Source organism: Mustela nivalis (genome assembly GCF_964662115.1).
Source record: "Mustela nivalis genome assembly, chromosome: 2".
Classification (NCBI taxonomy): Eukaryota; Metazoa; Chordata; class Mammalia; order Carnivora; family Mustelidae; genus Mustela; species Mustela nivalis.
The window spans coordinates 148,267,079-148,286,073 of record NC_139021.1 but is presented as its reverse complement, the minus strand read 5'-3'; the positions used below and the strand labels follow the sequence as shown (position 1 = coordinate 148,286,073).

General features: G+C 47.4%; 2 protein-coding genes and 1 long non-coding RNA gene across 12 annotated transcripts in view; 1 reads left to right on the top strand and 2 right to left on the bottom strand.

Moving 5' to 3' along the window:
- The window catches only part of ALOX5 (arachidonate 5-lipoxygenase), a 42,707-nt gene extending 40,728 nt beyond the window's left edge, over positions 1–1,979 (top strand). The window contains exons 13-14 of one of the 2 annotated variants that reach the window (XM_082718809.1): positions 106–276; positions 1,319–1,979. In XM_082718809.1, the coding sequence (XP_082574935.1) occupies positions 106–276; positions 1,319–1,498 (351 nt within the window). In that variant the 3' untranslated portion in view covers positions 1,499–1,979. The remainder of the gene's footprint in view (positions 1–105; positions 277–1,318) is intronic. The other variant, XM_082718810.1, reaches the window with a different exon arrangement.
- On the bottom strand, positions 1,677–9,397 carry LOC309857362. Its single transcript, XR_014307656.1, has 3 exons — positions 9,365–9,397; positions 8,932–9,086; positions 1,677–3,026 (listed from the first exon to the last, which is right to left on the bottom strand). It is a non-coding gene; the product is annotated as an uncharacterized lncRNA (long non-coding RNA).
- Positions 9,398–9,713: 316 nt separating this feature from the next.
- Positions 9,714–18,995, bottom strand: part of MARCHF8 (membrane associated ring-CH-type finger 8) — a 129,003-nt gene continuing 119,721 nt past the window's right edge. For 5 of the 9 annotated variants that reach the window (XM_082718821.1, XM_082718822.1, XM_082718820.1 and 2 more), the window contains 5 exons: positions 18,779–18,861; positions 17,693–18,532; positions 16,085–16,265; positions 13,998–14,145; positions 9,714–13,573 (listed from right to left, as the gene is read on the bottom strand). In XM_082718821.1, coding sequence (XP_082574947.1) covers positions 13,269–13,573; positions 13,998–14,145; positions 16,085–16,265; positions 17,693–18,532; positions 18,779–18,861 — 1,557 coding nt within the window. In that variant the 3' untranslated portion in view covers positions 9,714–13,268. The remainder of the gene's footprint in view (positions 13,574–13,997; positions 14,146–16,084; positions 16,266–17,692; positions 18,533–18,778; positions 18,862–18,995) is intronic. The other 4 variants (XM_082718825.1, XM_082718826.1, XM_082718827.1 and 1 more) reach the window with 1 other exon arrangement.

Here is an 18,995-nt window from a genome sequence, read left to right as displayed (position 1 = left end):
GTGGTTGCTCCCTCTGTGGGGCAGGTAGGGGATGGCCTGCTGTGGGGGCGGGAGGTGGCAGCTGGCTGACGAGGGGCCCAACCATGTCTGCGGCTGCCCCTGCAGTATGACTGGTGCTCCTGGATTCCCAATGCCCCCCCAACCATGCGGGCCCCACCACCAACAGCCAAAGGTGTGGTCACCATCGAACAGATTGTGGATACTCTGCCAGACCGTGGCCGCTCCTGCTGGCATCTGGGTGCAGTGTGGGCACTAAGCCAGTTCCAAGAAAATGAGGTGAGCAGGGGAGACATTCTGCCCCCTCTAAGGGGCGGGGTGCCCAGATTTAACCCATTCCTCCCTCTCAGGCCTTTGCGATTAAGGGCTTAGGCTAGACACCTGTTCTGACTTCCAAGGCTGGGGGTGCCTAGGGGATCCCAGGCCTGTGCTTGGATGGAGCTCGGGGTGGGGGAGGGGCAGGAGAGCACAGGGATTCTGCTCCACTGGTGACCACCCAGAGGGGACAACTGGGTATCCTGCCAGACACTCCCATGCACATACACCTTACTGAACCTAGAGTCAAAGCTGGGTATCTCAGATGCAACCCCATGGCATTAGCTCAGTGTCACACAGAATGACTGCCAGTTCAACCAGCCCCAGACCCATGGGCATTTTAGGGGGTGTTGAGGCTGCTTTGGGTACTTTGCTAATGTCCCCACTGACTCACTAACATCTTTGTATATGTGTCTTTGCACAAGTGTTCAGGAGGGCCAGATGACGTGCTCCTCGTAGAGGAATTTCTGGGTCAGAGACCATTGAGACCGTTGTGTCCACAAACTAATCCCGAATCCCATCCTTGCTAGCCCTGGCTATGAAACTTTCCAGTTTTAACAATCCCATAGTTTTGAAAAAACAGATCTAGTTTTGATTTGGAGACATCTGTGTGAGTGTGGAAATGGGCACAGCACCACAACAGGGCCCGGCGAGGGCTGCCCCAGGCTGGAGAGGCTAGTGCTGGCCCCCGTGCTCCCGCTGCCCAGAGCCCAGACAGGAAGGCGGGAGCACCTCGGAGGATAGGGCCCAGCAGGAGCGGACCGCCACCCACCCACATGCCATAGCCCCCCTGCGCCTGCACCATCCCACACAGGGCAGCTGTTTCTCCCATTTATCTGAGACCCCAGACTGGGGGCATTCTTGGGGTACTCTCAGCAGGGGGTGGAGAAGGGGAAATGAGCACATGCTTCCTCACTTCCCCAGGGATGGTCTCTGGGGGTGAGACAAGGCCTGTCAGTTTGCATCACCTCGGCAAAGATTAACCTGTCTATGTTTCGGCCTTTAGCTGTTCCTGGGCATGTACCCAGAAGAGCATTTCATCGAGAAGCCTGTAAAAGAGGCCATGGCCCGATTCCGCAAGAACCTTGACACCATCGTCAGTGTGATCGCTGAGCGCAACAAGAAGAAGAAGCTGCCATATTACTACTTGTCCCCAGACCGGATTCCCAATAGTGTAGCCATCTAAGTGGCCACCCGAGCCAGGCTCATGTGCAAATGGCCAGCTGCTCGAAGCCGAGCTCAGCACCCAGACTCCAGGCTGCCCAGGTAGGCAGGCCCACAGGTGGCCCCCAGGGCAGACCTCCTGGCCGCTTGCTCTCCAGAGACTGCCCCGGCTCTTCAGGGCCCAGGATGACTGGCTTCAAACCAAAGACTTCCAGGTTGGGCCATGTTATGCCTCAGCTTCAGTGCATTTTCCAGTTTGTTCCTCAATCTTTAGTGAATCCCATACTTTGACCACAGTGGGCACACGGCAGGGATCTGTCCTATACAGAGCAGGACAATGTCGCTTCCTGCCCTAGGCCTCGCTCAGCACTTCTCCAGTGGGAGCGGTGAGAAGTCAGGACCAATCTGCTCTTGCTGGGGGGCGTGGAATGATTCTCTTTGATTTATGCTTCATCCAATTTCCTGCATATAGTAGATGCCCAAATAAATCCTTATTGAATGAATGAACTGGTTATCCTAAAAGTAAAGGAGCACATTTAAAACAAACATCTGCCTGCATGTTATGTTCCAGGCACCCCAAACAGCTCACATCCCCACTCACGACTGAAAGAAAAAAAAAAAAATACCATAATCACTGTGATTCCATCTCGGCAAAAGCTCCACCCACCAACCCCACAAAGCCCAGTCTAGACAGAAGGTGGTTCTTCCTCTTCGTTCCTCAGAAAGCTCCTACATTTTCTTCAGAACACATCCTTAATATCGTCCAGCCTGGGGAGGCATCTTTGATTCTCATCTCTACCCACCACCACCCCTCCAGGCCCAGGGCTTTGTCCGAACCTCTGTTGTTTTCTTCCCACATCGTCTCTCCCTTGGACCCAAAGCCCACGAAGGACAAGGAACTCACCTTACTTGTGGCACGAGGCACCAGCCTGCTGCTCTCTCATTTCCCTCCTACAAGGCACCTGGCAGGTTCTAGGCACTATATGGGAGCTGCAAGAGAGGACTTAAACTGACTTGTAAAGTGCGTTTCTTTCCCCACACCCAAGAAGCAGAGCCAGCCCTGAGCCTGGGCATGACGATCCATTATGTCCTCCTGTACACACTTACCCAACCTATATCCCCAGCTCCTGGCTTCAGAATCAGATCACCAGGGTCTCCAGAATTTCTGGAAGATGTACCCAACGTGCTAGGTCAGACACTCAAAGTCTAGGACAAAGACTTCCACTAGGGCCCATAAAGCATGGGAGAGGTCATGCAGGAAAAGGCTCCTGAAGCCACAAGTCCCTCTGAGGAAACTTGAGCACTGGGGTGGGGACTAGAGAGAGTGAGGCCTGGACATTTACTGCCCCGGACTCCCTACCATCCCTCTGAGAACTGCCCACACTGATAAGTGGCCTTGGTGGTGGACTCCATAATCTTACAGTCATGGTAAAGTCACTCATTCAGCTCCATGTTCCTGCGAGGGCCAACGTACCAACCTTTAGAAGCTGCGAGGCCTCTGAGCAAAGGAAGGAAGAGGAGCAGGCAGGAGTGATGATGCAGGCCTGATCCTGTGGGTACAACCAGGAAGGGAAGGAAGGTCTGGGTAGAGTAGACTCCAGACCGCAGGGCACCTCGATGAAAGCCTCACTCAGCTAATGTGGAGTCCTCAAACAAAAGTGGCCCATTACAGAAATCTTGCATCAGGCAGGAAGGACAAAAATTGTCTTGGCATGAAGGTCACAACAGATCCAAAGCTGTGGCAGCTGGAGCTATTGGTTAATTATGTTCTCTGCAGCTGGCCCTTGGCCTTGCCCATTCCCCTGCAGCTGGGTATTTAGTAGCACACCCCAGCACGGCTAAAGACAGGGAAAACCCCACTTCTGTGCACAAACTCTGTCTAAACCTCTGGCTGACCCCTAAGCCAAGCATGCATGTGGCCAGCTGCAAATAGCTCAACTGAGGATCAAACCACTAAAGCAAGATTTGTTAAAGTTTTCAGTCTCAGCTCAACCAAGTTAACTGCTTGCTTAAAAAAAAAAGTCCTCTTCAGAGGAATGGAAGAGAACTCAGAATCTCTACAAAATGATATTCACAATACCCAGGGCACAATCCAAGATTATTCAACATAGAAGGAAAATGTGACCTACTCTCAAGGGAAAAGGCAACCAAGAGAAACTGACCGTATATGATATCACAGATACTGGAATCAATAGATAATGATTTCAATGAAGCTTTTATACCTGTGCTTTGTGGGTTAAAAGAAATATATTACCAATTCATGAAAGGATAGGAAATCTTAGCAGAGAACTATACATGGTAAAAAAGAAGAAGAAGAAGAAGAGAGCGAAGAGGAAGAAAAAGAATCATCATCAGATGGAAATTCTCTAACTAAAAATATCTGGAAAAAATAATCTAGCAGAACAGAAGACAAGAGAGAAAGGAATCAGTGAACTTGAAAACAGATCAACAGAAATGATCTAATCTGAAGCAAAAAAAGATTTTTTTTTACATGAACATCAGAGATCTATGGGACAATATCAAAAGGTTTTACCTCCGTGTCACTGGGAGTCCTAGAAGGAGAGGGGAGGTAAAAGACGATGGGGCAGAGCAAATATCTGAAGAAATAAAGGCCAAAAATCTCCCAAATTTGGTGAGAAACAAATTTATAGCTTCAAGAAGCTCAGCCAAACCTAAGCCCACGCAGAATAAATACAAAGAAAACCATACTTCAGAGACAAAGAATGAAAGAGCTACACAGAATTCTATAACCAGCAAAAATATTTCTCAAGTATGATAACGAAATAAAGAAATTTCCAGGTACAATAAAATAAAGAGAATCTATTGCCAGCAGATCTAGAAGAAATGCTCCCATGGAAACTCAGATCCTCAGGAAGGACAGGGCAGTATCAGATTGGTAAATATTTGGTAAATGTAAGAGACTTTCTCCCCTCCTCCTTCCTTTAAAATAAATATCATTACTTGAAGCAAATATTATAACACTGTCATGTGGTATTTATAATACATGTAAACACAACAGGAAGATAGCATCAAAGACAATGGGTGTTAAAAGACTATTTCAGGCACATGGTTTCTACATCTTCTATCAAGGGGTACAATATTAATTCTAAGTAGTTTGTGAAATTGTAAGTAGGTAGATTATAACCTCTAGAGCAACCACTAAAATAATATAAATAAGTATAGCTAAAAACTGAGACGACTTAAAATGGAATTCTAAAAATCTACAAATAATTTAAAAGAAAGGAAAAAAAAAAAGAGGAACAGAGAAACAAAAACACAGAGGACAAATCAAATAATAAAATGCCAGGCACAGAACCAACCATATCAGTAATTACATCAAATACTTTAAGGATTAAAAAATCCAACTAAAAGCAAAGATGACCAGGATAATTTAAAAATCAATACCCAACTACATGCAATATACAAGACACAGACTCAAATCCATAGCAGCGTCAAGCAAATATTTTAGGTTTGGTAGGCCGCATACAGTCTGCTGCACTTTTAATTGTTTTTAATTTTTTTGAGATTTTACTATTTTTTTGGCAGAGACACAGCAAGAGAGTGAAGGCATATGATTAACTAAGCCATCCAGGTGCCTCTGTTTTACAACTTTAAAAGGTTGTTTTAAAAATGCAGCAGGCGGCACCTGGGTGGCTCAGTGATTAAATGTCTGCCTTTGGCTCAAGTCATGATCCCAGGGTCCTGGCCCCACATCAGGCTCCCTGCTCATCAGGGAGTCTGTTTCTCCCTTAGCCTCTGCCTCTGCTCCTTCCCCCACTAGTGCTCACACTCTCACTCTCCCTCTTAAATAAAATCTTCTAAAAATTAAATGAATTAAATAAAATTATAAAACACTAACTCAAGAACTTTATGAAAATTTGCCATGGGCTGGATTTGGCCAGTGGATTATAGTCTGTCAGTCCTGGTATGAAAAGATAGATAAGCGGGCGCCTGGGAGGCTCAGTCAGTTAAGCATCTGCCCTCAGTTCAGGTCATGATCCCAGGGTCCTGCTCAACTGGGAGCTCAATCCTTCTGCCTCTTCCCCTGCTTGTGCTCTCTCTCTCAAATAAAAAAATCTGTTCAAGATATGTCCCCACAGGCAAAGGAAACGAAAATGAAAATGAACTTTTGGGACTTCATCAAGATCAAAAGCTTCTGCACAGCAAAGGAAACAGTCAACAAACAAGGAGGAAACCCAGAGAATGGGAGAAGATAGTCGCAAATGACAGTACAGACAAAAGGTTGATATCCAGGATCTATAAAGAAAAACTCAAACGCAACACACACAAAACAGATAATCATATCAAAAAATAGGCAGAAGATATGAACAGACATTTCTCCAATGAAGACATAAAAATGGCTATCAGACACATGAAAAAAATGTTCATCATCACTAACCATCAGGGAGATTCAAATTAAAACTACATTGAGATACCACCTTATACTAGTTAGAATGGCCAAAATTAGCAAGACAGGAAACAACATGTGTTGGAGAGGATGTGGAGGAAGGGGAACCCTCTTACACGGTTGGTGGGAATGCAAGTTGGTGCAGCCACTTTGGAAAACAGTGTGGAGATTCCTCAAGAAATTAAAAATAGAGCTTCCCTATGACCCTGCCATTGCACTCCTGGGTATTTACCCCAAAGATACAGATGTAGTGAAAAGAAGGGCCATCTGTACCCCAATGTTTATGGCAGCCATGACCACGGTCGCCAAACTGTGGAAAGAACCAAGATGCCCTTCAGCAGATGAATGGTTAAGGAAGATGTGGTCCATATACACTATGGAGTATTATGCCTCCATCAGAAAGGATGAATACCCAACTTTTGTAGCAACATGGACGGGACTGGAAGAGATTATGCTGAGGTGAAATAAGTCAAGCAGAGAGAGTCAATTATCATATGGTTTCACTTATTTGTGGAGCATAACAAATAGCATGGAGGACATGGGGAGATGGAGAGGAGAAAGGAGTTAAGGGAAATTGGAAGGGGAGGTGAACCATGAGAGACTATGGACTCTGAAAAACAACCTGAGGGTTTTGAAGGGGTGTGGGGTGGGAGGTTGGGGGAGCCAGGTGGTGGGTATTATAGAGGGCACATATTGCATGGAGCACTGGGTGTAGTGCAAAAACAATGAATTCTGTTACGCTGTAAAGAAATTTTTAAAAAATTTTAAAAATATATATTTCTATAAAAAAATATAAAGAAGATTTGTGAATGGCAAGCACATGACAAGAAGCACACAAAAAGACACTCAACATCATTAGTCACTGGGAAAATGCAAATGCAAATTAAAAGCAAATTACAACTACGTATCTATGTGAACAGCTAAAATTCTTACATTTTAGGTTAGTGACTGACAACACCAAATGTTGCAAGGGTCTGAAGTAACTGGAAGCCTCCCACCTTGTTGGTGGGGATGTAAAATGGTACACCTGCTTTGTGAAAATGTTTTCTTTAGTTTCTTATAAAACTAAACATCTCTACCCTCTCTGAAGCAGCATTTTATGCCTAGATATTTACCCAAGAGAAATGCAAATGTGTCCACAAAAATAATCTTAACAGTTCTATTCATAATGGCCAAAAACTAGAAAGAGCTCAAGTCTCCAACCATAAGAAAATGAAGAGACTGGTGGAATATTATTCAACACAAAACAGGAATGTACTGATATGGAGCATAGACAAAACTCAAAAACACTGTGCTGACTTCAAGAATGCTTACACAAGAGTGTGAGCTCCATGACTTCACTAAAATTAAGCTCCAGGACAAGCTAAAACCAAAAATCAAAACTACGATTTTGCTTCGGAAGGTATGGGGACAGGGGTGACCGGGGAAAGGGTATCGCGATTTTCAGGACTGAGATAATGTTCTGTATTTTAACACAGAACCTATGGTTTGGGGTTTCACAAGTATATACATCTGCCAGACTCATCAGATGGTACACTTAAGGTTTATACATTTCACTGTATGTAAATTTTTCCTAAGAACAAAAAGAACCATAAACACATGTTGAATTGTAGCTAACGATATACAATACAAATTGAGGTGGGGTAAAGTATACACTTCCGGTTGCAGTCCACTCTGAAAGGCACTCAAAAAGCAAGGTGATGGAAGGACAGGGTAATGAACAGATGGAAATATATGGTAAAGCTTATACAGCAAAATGCTAACTGTAGAATCTAGGGTACATGAAATCTCACTAGGCAATTACTTAAAATTTTGTATTAAAATTTTTCGTAATAAAATGGAGAAAAAAATGAAGAGCCAGTAACATCAAACCAGAGTTAATGTTCTTTGACCAGAAAAAGCACCTATGATTTAACGTAAAACATACCCAAAAAACCCAAGAGAAATGGCCAAGGCATGGAAATTCACTCAAGCAGACACATACAGTAAACAAAAGACGCTTAATCTCATTTATCCAAGAATGCAAAGTAAAATATCAATGATAAGAGAGAAGACAATCATTTTAGTAGCAATTTAAAAAATACCTCCATGATACAATGTAAGGAGAGACCAATTTTTTAAAGTGAGCCATTCTGGGGGGTGCTTTTGGAACTTAAGTACCTTTACCCTTTTCTGTCCTTCTAGGAATTTGTCTTTCAAACCACTCCCCACCGCCACACACACATGTGCGTGCACATACAAAGATAAATGTCATGGATGTGGACTTCAGCCTTGTTTCTAATATCAAAATTCAATTAAACATCCTTATCATTGCAGTCACGTGACTGCCATAAGCAACACGCATTTCCCAGATCTTTCAGACACGTGGAGAGTATGTGATGCCTCTACCGCCCGACTACGGCCCAGACCTCTGCCTTCCTGGGACCCAGTGCTGGGCTCCTGCTCAAGGCCTTTCCCTGAAAAGGGGCTGTTTGATGTTCTGCCTTTTTTTTTTTTTTTTTTAAAAACCCATGCTGACCACTTTGCTTGTTGCATGCCTGCCCCTCCCCTCGGAATGATTAGTCAGACATTTCATCTTTTCCAAAGGGACCAGCCACTCCTGGTCATCTAGGTAGTTCTACTACCTAGCACCAGGCTCACCCTCCTCCCACCAGCCTGACACCCCAAATGATGAGCAGTAAGTATGTCACTATGCCACTGAATGGGGCTATAAGTCTGTTAAGGTTTCTTACAAAACAGGAGGCTGGCCTGCATGTAGTCTGCCCCCCTGGAAATGTGCCAGGCCGCAGCCTCACCCCATCACTCTGTGGCTGCTGTTAAAGGGCAGAAAGGCCTGGGGACAGCAAGGTCAAGCCTATGTGCAACAAGACCCCACTGGGCATCTCTTTGGCCACCCTCACCAAATTTGGTGGATCCCCAAAGCAGAGAGGCTCCCCTCGGGGAGCACCCCCCACCTCACCTTTTCACCCATGATTCCTCTTTCAGCTCCACCCTCCTCACCCCTCCAAACACTAGTCAAGCACTCCCTCCCTCCCATGGGCACATACCTGTTCAGCTCCTCCGTGGTCACTACCTCCTCCACAGGCCTCAGCGGCTCCCGAATTCAGGCAAGGACACTTGGCAGAGTATCCTCCCACTTAGTTCCCAAGTCTCCTGGCAGTCACTCCATTACCCTTAACTGGTGATGATTCTCTGGGCTCACCTAGAGAACAGTACGTACAGGGCAATCCTGGCCTCCGTTTTCAACTTGGGCACACAGATAAAGGCAGGTGCCTGCCCTCGGCACACACAGCCCTGTCAACGGTTTTCAGTCTCAAGGCAGAAGGACCTATGACACCACCATGACTCAGGGAGGCCCCATCAGAGACTGGGAGATACAGCCAGGCTGAGCTATGGCCAGAACCTCCCTGATTCTCCTATTCAGCAAGGCGCTGGCTCAGTAAGTTTTCCAACAGACAAGGGGAATTAGGCAATAATCACCTGCTCCATGGTCCCATCGCCAGACACACCCTGAACTTGAATCTGGCTTCTCGCAGGGCACAGAGTCCAAGTAGAGCCTGGATGTTTGAAGCAAGCACAGCTGTGTGAGCTACTTCTGTCTTCACTCCCGTGCCCGCACACTCTCCGGAACCCAACCCCTCCCCACCAACCAACCACCAGTGTCTGGGGGGGCCATCCCCCCTGCCTAGGAAAACAGATACCTCCAGAGGTTGCATGATTTTCTTCCCCAACGTGCAAGTCAGAGGACCAGGGAAAGGAGAGTGAGAGCCACTGCAATGCCCGCCGACGTTCCCAGCCTTCTTGCAGGAAAACACTTGCATGGCAAAAATCCCTTTGTAAAGAGATGCTTTATTGCTGCAATTAGACCCCCATGTATAACACAAGCCCCCTAGAGAATGATTCAAGTAATACTGAGAAACAGTGAACATACACAAAAGGATACAAAACCAGACATTCAGATAACTAGAAACTTCACAAGTTAAGAAAATCTTCCAATGTGAAGTGTCTTTTAGAAACTACACCACACATGCCAGTGTAAATTTGGTTTTTATTAACAATCAGCTTTCTATAAACATTGCCTGTAAATAGGTGAAGAGCTGCACAACTTAATTATGTCCAAAACAAAGATAAATGCTTTTACTTCCCTGTGTTCCCGTCCTTCCTTGGGCTGGAGAGGGAAGCTGCATATTTCAAATCAGATTCAAAAGGGAAAGTATTCAGAAAGTGTCTTTGCTTCGGGCCAAATGCACAGCATCACGGCTCCTGGCCCTGTGGGTTCCCAGGGCCCCTCCAGCCCTGCAGCCAACCCACCGGGCAGCAGCAGCAGCCCCAGCTGTGCAGGCCCTACCTGAGGCTCTGGAACTGGCCCACTGCCTGTGGCCTGCATGTCTGCAATCAGGTGGGGCACACCAGCAAGGCTGAAGAGCAGACCCATAAGACTGAAAAGAGTGGAATGAGGCAGAAAAGGCGGAGATGGAAGAGGCCTTTGATAGTTTCTAGAATTTCTTAAAATCAACTTTGGCAAAAACTAAGTTCCTGCTGGCAGCCAAAGTTGGAAGTGCTCAGGCCAACTTTTGAGGGAACAGAGGCCAAATCAGAGAGGGCTGACTGGCAACACCCAGGAAGCCACTTCCTTCTCCTCCTGGCCTGGCCCCCCAAGTACCAGCCTCCAGGCCCTGAGACCACCAGCTCATCCCACATTTCTGGTTCAGCCAACTGTTGTCCGCCCACCAAAGCCACGTGCAGAATAAGGGGAAACTGGGGAAATAAATACCCCCCCCCCCCAAAAAAAACTCGAAGGCAAGGTGCTACGACTAAAGGAACCCCCGGCAGATCCGCTGCGCCCACTAGATGGCAGCAGAGCACCACCTTTCCAGAGCTTGGGTCTCCAGGGTCCATCTCTGGGGGTTAGTGATTAGAGCAGAGACTGAGAATGGAGTCAGAGGTGCTCAACTAGAACCTACGAGAAAAGAAAAAGGCAAGGGAGCATGTGTGTGCCATCCCAGGCGAGGAAAGAAAGATGTGGGATGGACCGTCCCCAGGCAGAAGGCTTTTTTTTAGGACCTTGGTGGAGGTGATGAGATGGTATTAGGCCTTCCTGAAAAGAAGTGAGGGTTTCACATGAGAATTTGGTCAGGCACGGGAGCAACACAGCAGTCATGGGTTATAAAGGCACCTCTGCCATAGTGGGTGCCAGCCATGACAGGTGGGCTGCCCAGAGGCTGTCCCTACCTAAGCACACTTTCCTCTCTGCGAGAAATCTAGTGACTTTCAAGTTCAGTGCAAGGGGTTCCATCAGGGACAGGAGAAGGAATCCCACTTAAAAATCAATCCCAGTCTTCACAGGACTGCTCATCTGCTGTAAGAGGGCAGGGACAAGGGGCCTTCCCTGGGCAGCTCCTAAGGGGCACAGGTAGGGCCAGCCCAGGACTCAGCTCCCCTGAGTGGAGATACTGTGTAGCTACCGGCCATCCCCAGGCTGAGACGGGGTGTGGGTAATTGCACTTTGGGGCACAGTGAACACGGGCACAGACTGGACGCGGCCTGGGAGGCGGAGAGAGCGAGCAGGCTGACCTATTTTTCAGGGGATGGCCGGAGGAAGGCCACAATGGGGCAGCTCCTTAGACCAGGGTCCGTGATGCCAACAAATGACACACAGGATGGGAAGAGAGGCAGGACAAAGCTACCCTCCCCCAGAGCTTAGTTGCACTTCAGCCTCCTCCAGGCTTTCAAAACAAACCAGAGCACTTCCACTCTGAAAGGCAAAGGGATCGTCTTGTGTTTGCTTCATCCTCTTAGCAGGACAGCAGAGTCAGCTAAGGTTCAGGGGACTGAGGGCAGGACCCCCGGGCACCCTTCCCCTCAGAGGAGGCTTACACATGCAGAGTCGCCTGGAGAGTAAGTACCCAGGCACGCTTGTGTTACACTGCAGACCCTCCTGGCCTGTTTTCCTGGAGTTGACTCCTATTTTCCTGGTGAAGTGAAACTCATTTTTTAAAAACAGAATTTTAAGCAGACTTTTTAAAGGGACAAAGGCCATTTGATGGTAGTGATTTTGGTTTTGTCTTATGAAAATGGTACAGGAAATAATCCCTGACGACAGAACGAACTGATCACAAGAATCCTCTCTGTGCAGTCCAGTTAAGGCGATAAATGGGTAGAGGTATGGCTGGGGGCAGTGACCATGGGCCATGGCAGTTTGCTGCTCACTCCTGGCCTTCGTCCCAGAGCCAGCCCGTCTGTCTCTCTGCCTGGGCCAGTGATCCACAGAACCTCCCCCGAAGCAGAAGCTGTCCAAGGTGGCAGGCACCCAAGGAGCACCCCCTGGGGCCGTGCCCCAGACCAGGGCAGTGCACACTTACTCATTCAGTGAAGCCTCACAAACTGGAGAGGTTTGTCTGGAAAGGAGTCGTTTCTAAATATTCAGTTTTGTTCTAATTACTCGCTTGCTTCCTTTCGTTTAGATCTCATAAAACCTTCTTTTTCAAAGTTGACCAAAAAGAAATGTTTGGGGAAGGCCAGTGACATAAACACTTGTCATAAAATAGGCTCGAAACCACAAGAATTAGGCTCAAATTGCCATGCGGCATCCACTAATTCCCATGAAATGTCAGGAAAAAGCCTCCGATCTGTTTGTCCTTGCTTTAGAGCCACAAGTCCCTTTTATGGACACAGAGTAGATGTCAGGTTTCTTAGAATATATAAGGCAAAGAGGGTTTTAGATCTATTATAATGTAAAAGAGATAATGAAAGGAAGGCTTCTAAATGAGATGTTCTTTTAAATGTCAATCCCACTGGGCACACATATTACAAAATAAAGATTCTCTTTTTGTAAAGTGCTGTTTGCTTAGTGAATCACTCGCCACCATGCAGAGAGCACTACAGCCCCGTCTGCTCAGGAAAACGGTCAGTGGCAGCTCTGGCAGAGGGGCTCAGCTCCCCACGCTCTTCTCAGGGAGGAGGGAAATCCTCTCATCATGGCTAGACATTCCCAAACACTCTGTGCCCGGGTAGGGACTGCTGCCAACCGGGAGAGGCCAGGCTTCGAGGCCAGGGTGCCACCCTGCTCCTGCTCTTCCCTTGGGTTTGGCATTTTATTCTCTCATTCTGCTCACGGGCCAGAACAGCCAGCAACCCATCATAGAGCATCACAGGGACCTCCCTTCCCATGCAAATGCTGGCAGAAGTGGAACCCGGCCATGCACAGCCAACGTGAGGGCTTTCCAGAAGATTCACTAAGGAGGGTTTAGAAAAAGAGAAGCCATTAAAACAGTCACCTGCCCGGTCTATGCTATTAAAGGACATAAGAAAAGGTACACAATTGGCAGTAAACAATTTCCTTCAGCTGTTCTTCGATGCCTAGGAAAACTACTCCTCCACAAAATCAGACATGAACGATTTCTGTTCCAGTGTCTTCAGGTTCTGTCCAACAAGAAGAGTTTGTGTCAGAATGACAGATTCCACGTCCATCTTTATTTTCAAAGTTGGCTTCTGCTAGCGCAGACTTTTCAAAAATATTCTTTTTGCTTGTTTCTGGACAGTTCTGAACATAGATTACTCTGTTATAAGCCTTGAGTCTCTTCCATAATTGCACGTACACTTTGCACTGAACGTACATAAAAAGAAGTCCGCCGGTAAAGCCGATGGCCACAACCACCAGTTTAGTCCAAAAGGGCCACTCTAGGATTCCTGGAAGGGGAAAAACCTGGTTAGCCTATCCACAGACCTAATTTAAGACCTGAAGTAAATAAAACACAACTTCTGACCTTCACATAACCAATGGAATCTTTACTCAACAAATCCTGTTTCATCTTAAGTGGGGAGGCAGAGGGTGTCCATTCTCTTATCCTGCTGCTCTTCCAGGAGACTCTCTCTTTCTCTTCTCCCTGATTGATCTCTTCTGACTGGGTTTTTAAAGAAGTGCTCACCACAGCAAGAGAAACATCCAAAAAGGATGCTTGGTGCCTCTTAACTGATGCCCCCACTCCAGAATTCCAGATATTTGAAGCCTGACTTAAAAACCGATCTGGAACGATGCCCCAATCCTAGAACCCCTGTGTGTTATCCAGGATGTCTACGCTGCCCTCATCTTTCACCCTGAGCACATACATACCTGTTGCCTGTCCGTGTTTGATCTCCTCGGTGGTGCGGTCAATGAGCACATACAAGGACCAGACCACGCAGGTGATGGCGATGACATGGAACGTCACCGAGCACATGATCTTCCTGCGCTCACTGGCCGTCATCTGCAACCTCTCCCACTGGAAAGACCACACACAGAGCATGAGGTGCAGGACCCCAATGGAAAGGGCAACAATGGGGGTGAGAGCATTGTAGATGGGTAAGATTGGCTTTCTTGCCCCTCCCCTTTCCCCAGACTTCATGAATTTTCCCAAATACCAAACGTCATTCTCCTTAAACCAACCAGGTACCAGGCACTGGTATTCTGTCGACAGCCAACTTTTCATGCAATGAAAAGAAGCTGGGATCAAGATGAGCTATGAACCATAACCAGGTATCAATCCTCCTGTCTGCTTATTCTTGCAGGCAGACAGCCCATGGCTAGCTGAAGGCCTCTATGGTTTCAATCCTGACGAAAACAGCATGTTGGCCCCCGACCCAGGTGGCACACACGAGACCTCCCTGCCTCGCTGACTGGTGTGGGCAAGGGGAGGAGGGCTGATGACACCACGACACACTAGCAGATGGGTCACACTACATCGTGAAGGTGATGGCGGGAGGCGCTCACTCTTTGGTCCTTTGCTACTTTGGCAGCAACAGCTTGAAACCGATGCTAAGAGTTCCTGGTATAAGCAGGCTCTGCCAGTCCCATCTCCTCTAGGAGCTCATTAACTTACTCCAAAGAGCCAGATTTTCTTTTTCATTTACTGCTTTCCAAATCAGAAGAAAACACATAAGGGTAGAGAAAAAGAACAAAGTGTGAACACTCTACATATCCTTGGCCAGCCCTAGTCATTGCATCTTTCCAGAGAGGTCTGTGCAGGACAAGCTGAGAACAGAGTCTCATGGATTACTACATCGGTCAAAGTGCTACAGGCCCACTTGAGAGGCCAGCGCAGAGTAGGTACCCAATAAATCACATGGTCTCCATGGGGCAAAACATTCTTCAAGTAGTTTACATCTGCCTTCTCCAACAGCGTGAATGCTTTCTGCTATGGTTTTAAATAGTATCTTCTTTTGGCTTTCCTCCTAAAATCCCCCCTGCTCCCTGATCTCCTACTATTTCCTAAGATACACTCAGTCCAAGCCTTCCACACTGCCCCGCAATGCTCACACACACTGTTTTGGTGTATGCTTCTCTACACAACCGGACCTCTCTAAACTCCTTTCACTTAACTCCAAATCCTACTGATCCTTCAGAAACGGCTTTAACACCCAAACATTCTGTGACACAACCACCATTCCACCTCCCCAAGGCTCCAGCCTATAGCCTGTACTTCCTCCTCTGAATGTCTGACATGCTCTGTGCCACTTAATCTAGCCTTCACTTGGCTAAGTCATGTGTTGTGATTTGACTGTGTGACTGTCCTTGAATACACATTCCAAAATCCTGAGATAAGAACAAGTCTTACTCTTCCAAATAAAACCTCACGTGCTGGGCATATAAACAAACACATTAAACCATTTTCACAGGAGGCACAAGTCAAACGAGGCTCCGTGCAGAGGGAGCCATGACATGGGGCACAGAGAGAGTCGCGTTGCTCCTAAGGCCTGCGGTTCCTTTCTTTTCCCACCCACCCTCCCCTTACTGACTGGCAAATACTTATCACAGGTACCGAACAAGTAACTATGTGCTTTGCACAGAAGAGAGATACTAATGTTTAATAATATACAGTCCTAATCAGAGACAAGACACGAACAGTTAATACATATAAAATTAAATGCTAAGATGTCACAAAACAGTCTGTGATCAACGGCCAAATGACTGACACAGACAAGAAAGCAGTCTTAGTTTGACGGAAAAACACCTTAGGACTGAAGGGTTAGAAAGAGCTTCTTCCCAAGAGGAAGGAGCAGGAAAGAAGACCTGGAAAGGATGACGCCCGTAGCAGGAATGCACGCGCCAGCACCCACTTCTGACAGAGGAGTCCAAGGCTTCGCCCCCGCCGAGGTGCTGACTCTGCCCGGGCCCTCATTTCAGTGAGGCAAGGGCACCTCCAAAGGTGTCCTGCCGTGTACCTTTCTCAGAGGCTTCAGCTTGACCTCCATGATGAACTCGTACTTGCAGAGCTCACAGCAGCGCGTGTCCGAGCTCTTGATCCACTGCTGCAGGCACGTCTGATGCACGAAGTGCAGGCTCCCCGTGCAGCGGCAGGGGGTGATCAGAGGGCTCTCGTCGTCCCCCTCACAGTGGCAGATCCTGCGGGGAGAGGAGAGCCAGGCGTTACCAGGAGACCCGCGTGCCAGAGAAGAGGACGCTCCAGGGGAGGGTTGGTCCCCTAGTGAAAACTTTCAACAACAAACATCACAGAAAGGACCACAGGCACAAAACACATAAACACGGATGTGGACAGTGACTACAAACTAGAAACTTCTAGCTTACCGCACCAATATGGAAAGTCTGGATGGCATTTGGCATCAGAGAGGGAAAAACAATATAAAAAATGACAAAGCAGTCATTTTTGGTAAGATTTAAGAACTTCACCGAAAGCCAAATTTAAGGCAACATGGAAGCATCCTTCACAACATGTTAAAACAATTAGAAGAAAAATTTCCATGTAAAATGGAACCAGCACTCTACTTTCCAAAAATACCAATGACTTAAAAAGATGATGAATTTGTTTTTTGACGGTAATCACAGACGTCACCTTCGCACACCACACTACACGTCTCCGGCCTCCCACAGACAGTACACAGCAAAAACACAGGACCTCTCCTGGACCTATAAACCCCATTAGAAGGTGCCATTTCTTTTTTGAAGACACAAGAATTTAAAATCATTTTTGAGGACATGAGAATTTTAAATCATTCATGATTTCTAAGAGTGCATGCAAGAGGACATAGCACTAACCTCAAGGAACTTAAGAGACTTTTGAGACACAGAAGGGTCTGTTCCAGCTGCTGAAGAACAGGTAGGGATACCTGGCCTGACAGGAGCTGGGCCCCAGCCCTGGCCATGCTCACAGCTCTCTGTTTCTGTGAGAGGAGTTTCTGATCCAACTGTTAGAAATGGTAACAGCTGGCCCGGAAGGGGCGCCCAAGGAAAGGTTGGAAGAGGGAAAGCATGAGCGTGGTGACCAAAAGCAGATTCTTAAAGATTCTAGAGGCCAGACAAGGATGCGGCACACAGGAAGACAAAGGTGGGAAGTGGAAGCAGGACCCAGGCAGAGGTGGCCACATCCGAGTTAAAAAGAAGGAAGGAAGGTACTGCAGAAGGCTGGCCTCTTCCCATTCACAGTGTTGCAATTGGAACAAAGGGTAAAAATGAGGTTGGAAGGGGCAGCCAGTGCTTAACAACTAGATCCTCGAGCTGACAAACTGGAAATAACTATTTTCTCTCTTCCTTAAGCAAAGTCTACTTATTTTTGGTTGAGAAGAGTCAGCTTGGCCTTTAATATGTGTAGCTTCTTCCTCTTTTGTCATCTGTGAAACTATTTGGGACCCAGCTCATAAAAATTTGTCAAATGACACCAATACTCCACTCTTCTGGAGGAAGCTATCAACCCACAATCGTCTACCTACCGCCCATAACTTCATTTTCCTGAAACTTCACATATTAAAGCAAGATGAGGCCACCGAGGTATGGGGAGCAGAGCTGGCCAGAACACTGGTTCTTGGCAAACCAACCTGCAGGCATCCCCTGACGTGGACACAGGAGAGATGGGGGGGCATTTTTCAGAGGGGGGAGAAGGACAATCCAGGTCACTGTCCTTCTCCACTGAGCAGAGGGGCGCCCGCAGGACCTTGCTCTTCCATTTTGCAGATGTGCTGTCCTCAAAGACATCGTCGTCTCCCATTTCATCAGAGTAGAAGCCCGTGCTCCCTGCCAGCCCGCTAGAGGACTTGGTGGTGTGCAGGTGGGCGGCACGGCTCTCCAGCTCCTGGAACCTGTGCAGGCTGCTGGCACTCGAGCCGTGTGAGAGCGAGAACAGGTACTGGAGCAGTCGCCGGCCCCGGGACACAGCATCGCCATCCGCTTTCTCTTCCAAAAGAGGGACATGCATGCCCCCCTTGCCAGCGTCCACCTCTGAGGCAGTTGACCGATGGGCAGAAAGGGAGGAAACACAAGAATGTTTGGAATTGCCAAGAGGTTTGTGATGCAGTGCTCTTTTTTCCTTCTGATGGAACCTGTTAATTCTCAGACCCGGATCTGGAGGGAGGATCAATTTCCCTTCGGAGCAAGTTCTCTCCACGTAGTCAAAACTTTCCACAGTATCCTGGGCCTTCTCACCCACATCGTTTAGGGATTTTGAGAACTTTAGCGTTCTTCTGGCTTTGGTATTATCAGCAGGCTTCAAGGCCTGGGCCCATTCGGAACCACAGGAATTTCTCTTAGACAATGTGTCTTTACAGATAACTGTCACAGTGAGCCCTTGTGTCAGAGAACTCGGGCCTGGAGGAGCTTTCAAGACAACAGCAGACTGCACGGGACTGTGGTGACAACACTCAGAACACACTGCCCTGGAACTGCATGCAGAGAACAGTGGAATAAAAGCACAGAAAGTAAAAACAATCTTAAAGGAGAACAGACATCGAAGGGAAGAAATGAGACTTGGGTGGGAACCTGGGGAGCAAACAGCACAGAAAACTGAGCCAGCTGTTTACAGCAAAGGTATACTGACCGAGCAAATGGAAAATCGAGAACCTGCAGACACTAATGCTTATTTCCGGGATGTCACATGAACCACTCCAGCATGTGAAGCAGAGTGTTACCTGCAGATGTCCTGATTGGACGGCGTGACAGAAGAGCGAGGGAAGGTGGACACCGGAGCCGACGCCAACGAAGAACCCCCAGCCTGCAACGACACACCCCCGGTCAATTTCAGAGGGAAGAGCAAAGGGGACGGTGAACACCACCTCCTTCTGGAGGGCAATGGACAGAGAATCTAAGAACACCTGCTATTTCCAACTGCTTGCTGAGTAATACATA